This window comes from Dioscorea cayenensis, chromosome 13 (assembly GCF_009730915.1).
Source record: "Dioscorea cayenensis subsp. rotundata cultivar TDr96_F1 chromosome 13, TDr96_F1_v2_PseudoChromosome.rev07_lg8_w22 25.fasta, whole genome shotgun sequence".
Lineage (NCBI taxonomy): Eukaryota > Viridiplantae > Streptophyta > Magnoliopsida > Dioscoreales > Dioscoreaceae > Dioscorea > Dioscorea cayenensis.
Window position 1 is genome coordinate 3,947,203 of NC_052483.1, and position 6,500 is coordinate 3,953,702.

The following is a 6,500-nucleotide window of genomic DNA, read 5'->3' on the forward strand; positions in this document are numbered from 1 at the left end:
TTTTGGTAGATTAGTTATCTTTAGAAATTCCAATGCAGGGAATGTCGGGCGGTGTTCTGAGACTTCTTGTTGTTGAATTTCTCTCTCCTCCTCCATGTAAACCAACGCTTCTATCTCTTCACAATATCTTATATATAAATAAGATAGACATGGGAGATGCAGGATCCAAGCTAAATTATCCAAATTACATCCTACTATATATAACTTCCTCAACACATGAAAAAATTCTGGCGGCGATAGATTTGTCCAAATAACATTCTGCAATTTTTTAACATGCCAGATTTTGAGCTCATTGAGATGACACCCATTTCCATTCATCACAAGCACCTCAAGCTTTAGGCAAAAACTAATTTCTAGTTCCTGCAAGAACCCATGATCTTTGCAGCTTAAAGTATTAAATGAAAGAGAGATCAAGTTATCCACATTGGCTAGATAAAGCCGAGTAGTTGGCAAACATGAGAGTTGTTGGAGAACCTCTTCTGATACTACACGCATTCCTATGGCTTTGATGTGTTTCTTCAATTTCTTTAATTGTGCCAGGTCTACCCACCCTGATGGAAATACGTCAATGATCTTCAACTTTTGTAATATTGACATGAGACCATCCTTTACCTTGCCCAGCCTTGTATTTCTGCATATTAAATATTGCAATTTCTTCAATTTTACCAACTCCTCTGGAAGTGATGAGATCTGTGTGTTTGAAATGTTTAGGTATTGTAAATTAACTAAACATTTGATGTCCTTTGGGAGCTCTTCGAGACCAGTGTATGAAAGATTCAAATATGTCAAATTTGGCATCTGTCTGAAAAATTCTTCGGGAATATTTTTCAAATGATAACAATCATGTATCATTAAACACAACAAATCAGAACACTGAGACAAAATTGGCAAAAATTCTTCAAGCATATTTTTGGTACAAGAATTAAATTTTATAATCAATCGGTTCGCGGATCTCCAATTCTCTGCATTGATTGAAGAAGAGACATTATATGTTTTCACTATCCATTTATTCATGTTCCTCCCACAGTCTAATGCTATCCACATTGCCATCTCATAAATTACATCATGTAAGCTCACAACATCATCATCAGAAGACAATAAACATGATTCCTCTAGAGTCTTAAGGATATTTTCTCCTGTGCCATAAGCTTCTTGCAAATTGTCAAAATCACCAATCAAGCCTAATCCCATCAAAAACTCTACAATTTCATCTTTAGATTGTCCTCGCAGCATGCAAATAGATAAGAAACACTCCTTGAAATCATTAGTTAGATTATCATAACTGAATTTCAAAATTGGAAGTAATGATTCCTGCACACCTTGAACTACTTCAGTGCCTGAATTCTTTATTGAGTTCAAAGTAAATTTCCAATCTTGGACAGATTTTTTGTTTGACATGGCCTTACCAACCACTTTCAGAGCAAGTGGCAAACCACCACACTTCTCCATCACCTGCCATGCTATTTCTTTAAACTTTTCGTCTGACTCAATAACAGCTAGATTTACATTGTCCTTGAAAAGATCCCATGCTTCATCTGATTCCAAGCATTCCACTTTGATGGTATTTTCTCCTGCACCCATCTTGGCACATACATCTTCAGATCGAGTAGTGAAAATCACTTTGTGTTTGTATTGTTTGGTGGAATTATCATCACTATAAGGATGGGGAATTCCAAGATCAATAAGATCCACTTCTTCCCATATATTATCCAAGAGCAATACAAAGTTGCTAATTTTTAAAACATTGAAGATGCCTTCTTTACCAGCAGAAGATTCCAAATTCAACCTTTCAGCAATCTGTTTTCGAAGTTATTCCAACTGAATACCCTTTGAAGCTTCGATAAATAACACACGATCGAATCCCATGTTTGCATCACCTGACAATGACTGCCTGATTTTTTTCAAGAGTGTGGTCTTGCCTACACCCCCCATGCCCCATATGCCAATTATACCAACTCTTTCATCTTCCAGATAACTGCGAGCAATATCAACATTGGACCTGATTTTTTCCCCCACTGTTATATATGATTCAGGGACTGGTTTAGGCGGTGGTATGTTGGTAAATTTGATTTCTGGTTGTTCTGCTTTCAACTGATTTATCTCCCCTTTCAATTTGAATGCATTCCTGCCAATCTTATACCTTGAAAAACAATTTAGAGAATAAGAGCCTCCTGGAACACAATTACCTTTGCGATATTCATTCAATAATTGTTCTACTTTATTATCCTTTTCTCCAACCTGTTCAAAACCAATTCAAATGGTGTAATTAGAAATCTTTGTGGGAATAACTACTTTTTCTATAATATAACAAACTGAAAAGCACAAACATAAAATTCTATGATGTAATAATATATATTATCTTGATTTAAAAATAACAAAATTAAAAAAAAAAAGTCATTCTATAGTTATTATAGAAGAAGCTTTACATCGCGAAGCCATTGTTGAAGTTGATGTTGATCATCAAGCAGTTTCCCGTCGTGTTGAAGATCATCAAGCTTTTTTTTAAAATCCAACTTCTTGGCCGTGAGTTGTTCCATGGCGTTCTTCAGATCATCAATTTTCTCTTTGGTGCGGAACACATAGCTAATATCCTGACGCTTAACATAGGTTTGCATGCAAGAACACAAACAACTCACTGGATCCTGCATATTTCTCAAAATCAATACAAGGATTGAAAACACAGAACCAAGCTCTCTCTCTCTCTCTCTATGTCAAGCTAAATACATATGTATATAGTCACCCTCACAAGACACTGTTATGATTTATGAGTTCTTGCAAATAATGGTATTCAAACTTGATCCTCAAATCTAAAAAAAAAATTTAAATAATAAATTGTTCCTTCAGTCTTATTATAACTGAAAAAATAGTACACACATGTGCTTGACCTCTAGTTTTATCATTTTAAAAATAAAATACGCATGTGTTGTTTTATAACTTTAAAATAATAAACTCAATAGTACATAGTACACACGTGCTTTGTCAGTCCGTTTTTATGACGCTTTTAAAACATGGCAGTGAGTCATTAATGTGCTTGCTGGATTATCTTGGTTTTGCGCTCATGTATTATTTACTGTTGGAGGTTTTTCATAATAAATCATTAACTTTGGATGTTGTTTAGTTAGAAGAAAATTTTTTATTTAATTTTTTTATCACATTATCAAAATTTAACTTGAAGATGAGAAAAATAAAGATACTATGATTAAAAAAAACCAAAATAGATAAATAACAGAGCTATTTTTAAGAGAAAAACTACTCAGCATATGAGTATATGGAAAAAAGTAGAATTAAATTAAATCTTAAAAAAAACAGAACTAATGCTCACTTTTTCACCCAAATCGCACAATGCATAAAAAGCTGAAGCCGTCTCAATGCCTTTTTTAAAAAAAATAAAAATAAAAAGTATTAATTTTTTGTCTGACCAAATGTTCCCTCGCCTCGTGATGAGAACTCCACCTTAATCCTTGGCTCCTTGCAATCGTCCGTTCCTTCACGTGATTGCATCTCCACTGATTCCTACAATTCAAATGTTTGTTTAATCAAACCTCGAGATGAGATCACAACTGATCGCTGTATTCCTCGAGATCAGCTCCATGATCATATCCCCCTATCTCGCTTGATCAGATGCCTCGTGATGGCCACTCTCCTGATCTTGGTCTTCCATCTCACAGGAATATCATGCATCGAGATAAGCATTCCCCTGATCCTCCATTAGTTACTGATCTAACTCCTAAGGGTCAGCAACAAACAGATTCTTCTGATCCCACATTTCGGAAGGCACTTTTGCCTCGTGATTCACATCAATCTCGATCTGAATCAGATCTCAACCAGAAAGCACCACTTGATCTTTCTTCTAAGGAAATTCTCCCAACTCATCTTCAACCTCTTCCACCGACAATTCTAATCCATGATGGATACAAATGGATCTTCATCCATGGTGGTTGGACCTTAGTACCTTGCATTAATTCTGGAAAATTTTATTCTCAAGATCCTTCACCCCAAAATTCTCCATTAGATATTCCCTCTGATGAAGAACTTTTAGACTGGGGAGAAGACGAGAATATCCTGGAAAATGACTTGGAAGATGAGGATTCTTTCCTTGATGAAAACAACCTCAATCAATTTGACTGTGATCCACCTTCGGCTGATCCTGCGCCTGAAGACTCCTGTCTTCTGGAAAATATTCCAATAAAACCTCCTACTGATTCTAAACAACTTAGAAGAAGTGACAGGCCCAAGAAGCCTTCTGGACGCTGGAATGAAGAGGCTGGATTTGTCCCTATCCCTCCACGCTCCTCCAAGAAAAAATTACCTAACGATCCTCGTGAAGGTACACCCACTCTTATTAATTCAGTTTTTTCTTCTTGGACTGATACTCAAATGCTTAAATATAGTAATTCTTGTGGCATTAATTTCTTAGGTTCTCCTACTCATAAATCTAAATGTCTTGAGAAAATTCGATCACTTGAAGTTGAAAGAGCTTCCAATATCTCACAAAACCCTGGATCTTCTCCAAGATCCGAACGCTAGACTTTACCTGTTTCTCATGAAAATCTTAAGCTGGAATGTAAGAGGTCTTGGCAGACCTTCTAAATGCCACTTAGTTAAAGAAGTTATTAATAATTCCCAAGCAGATATTGTTTGTATCCAAGAATCCAAAATTCAAGATCTCCATAAATCCCTCTGGAGATCAATTTGAGGCAAACGTATTGATTGTTTTGAATATTGACCGGCTCATGGTTCTGCTGGTGGAATCATCCTAGCTTGGGACAGCACTCATATCCTTGGGAATCTTTTTCATATGGGCTCCTTCTCCATTTCCATTAAATTTTCTAATCGAATTGATAACACTATTTGGATTTGCACCAGTGTTTATGGACCTAATTCCCATTCTATTAAACCTGATTTTTGTAACGAGCTCCGATCCTTAAAAAATCTCATAACCATTCCCTGGGTTATCTGTGGAGATTTCAACATGATGTTCTCTTTAGAAGACAAAAACATTGGTGTATCTAATCCTAGAGATATCACTATTTCCCAACATCTTCTAAGTGAACTGGATCTTATTGATCCACCAATTAATGGCAGAAAATTCACTTGGACTAATGGACAATCTAATCCTATCTGGGTCCGTCTCGATAGATTCCTATACTCCCACAATTGGACTTCCTTATACCCCAGATCATCCCAATTTGACCTGCCCAGATTTGGATCAGATCACTCTCCTATTTGCCTTGACTTTGGAAACCACTCCAAGCGTCACCGACTTTTTAAACTTGAGAAATTCTGGTACACCAATCCCCAACTTATCAACCTTATCCAAGACTGGTGGAGGGACTTAAATCCCACTGGCTGCGGAGCTTTCATCATGTCCAAAAAACTTATTTACTTGAAAGCCAAGCTTCGCACCTGGTCCTCAACCACTTTTGGTGCTTCTAAATTGCTCAAAAACAGTTTACTCGCGGATCTTCACTCTATCGATGTTATTGGTGAAAATAGACCTCTCTCTGAAGAAGAATCCTCCCGCCTTTCCCAAATTCGCTCTGAACTCTACTCCATCTTGAATCAGGAGGAAATTTACTGGAAGCAACGTTCTAGAATTACTTGGCTTAGAGAAGGGGATTCTAACACTAAATTCTTTCATCAAGTGGCAAACTGTCGAAGAAACAAAAATCACATTCCCCGTATTATCCATAATGATCTCTGGATTGATGGAAATGATCATATTGGTAGGATTTTTACCGATCACTTTCGCTCTCTTTTTGGCACTCCTATGTCAAATCGTTTCCTCCTTGACTGGCACACCCTTTTTCATTACAAGGAAAGTGTTGATCTATCCCAACTTGATTCACCTTTCACTCTTGAGGAAATTAATCGGGCGGTTTTTAATCTTAACCCTGATAAAGCCCCTGGCCCAAATGGCTTTCCTATGTTCTTCTTCCAAAAACACTGGGACCTCCTCCAAGACTCAATTATTAAGCTTTGTAATGACTTTTACGAGGGCACAATCAACCTTGAGCGTATCAATTGGATTAATATTTCCCTAATTGCAAAAACAAATACACCTGGTGAGGTTGCAGACTTTAGACCCATTAGCCTCATCAACTCCACCTGTAAAATCATCTCCAAAATTCTTGCCAATAGACTTAGTGAGATTATCAATTTACTGGTGGACGATTCTCAAACTGGTTTTATCAAGGGCAGATGCATTGCGGATAATATTGTCGGAGCTCAAGAAGTCATTTTCAATTTGCAAAAACGGAAATGTCTCGGTTATATCTTTAAAGTGGACTTTGCAAAAGCTTTTGATACTCTTGATTGGAACTTTCTCCTTGAAGTCCTTGCTGCCAGAGGATTTGGACCTAAATGGCTTTCTTGGGTTTATTCCATCCTTAGCACTGCCAAGACTCAGTTCATCATTAACGGTACTACTCAAGGATATATCCGATGTGAAAGAGGTTTAAGGCAAGGTGATCCACTCTCTCCCTTGCTATTTGCCCTTG

General features: G+C 36.9%; 1 protein-coding gene across 1 annotated transcript; it reads right to left on the reverse strand.

The window, feature by feature from the left end:
- Positions 1-387: 387 nt before the first annotated feature.
- Positions 388-2,753, reverse strand: LOC120274567 (disease resistance protein UNI-like). The gene is made up of 2 exons (XM_039281110.1): positions 2,427-2,753; positions 388-2,238 (listed from the first exon to the last, which is right to left on the reverse strand). Exons 1-2 carry the CDS (start codon positions 2,646-2,648, stop codon positions 1,810-1,812), a joined length of 651 nt encoding a protein of 216 aa, XP_039137044.1. The 5' UTR covers positions 2,649-2,753; the 3' UTR covers positions 388-1,809.
- Positions 2,754-6,500: the final 3,747 nt, after the last annotated feature.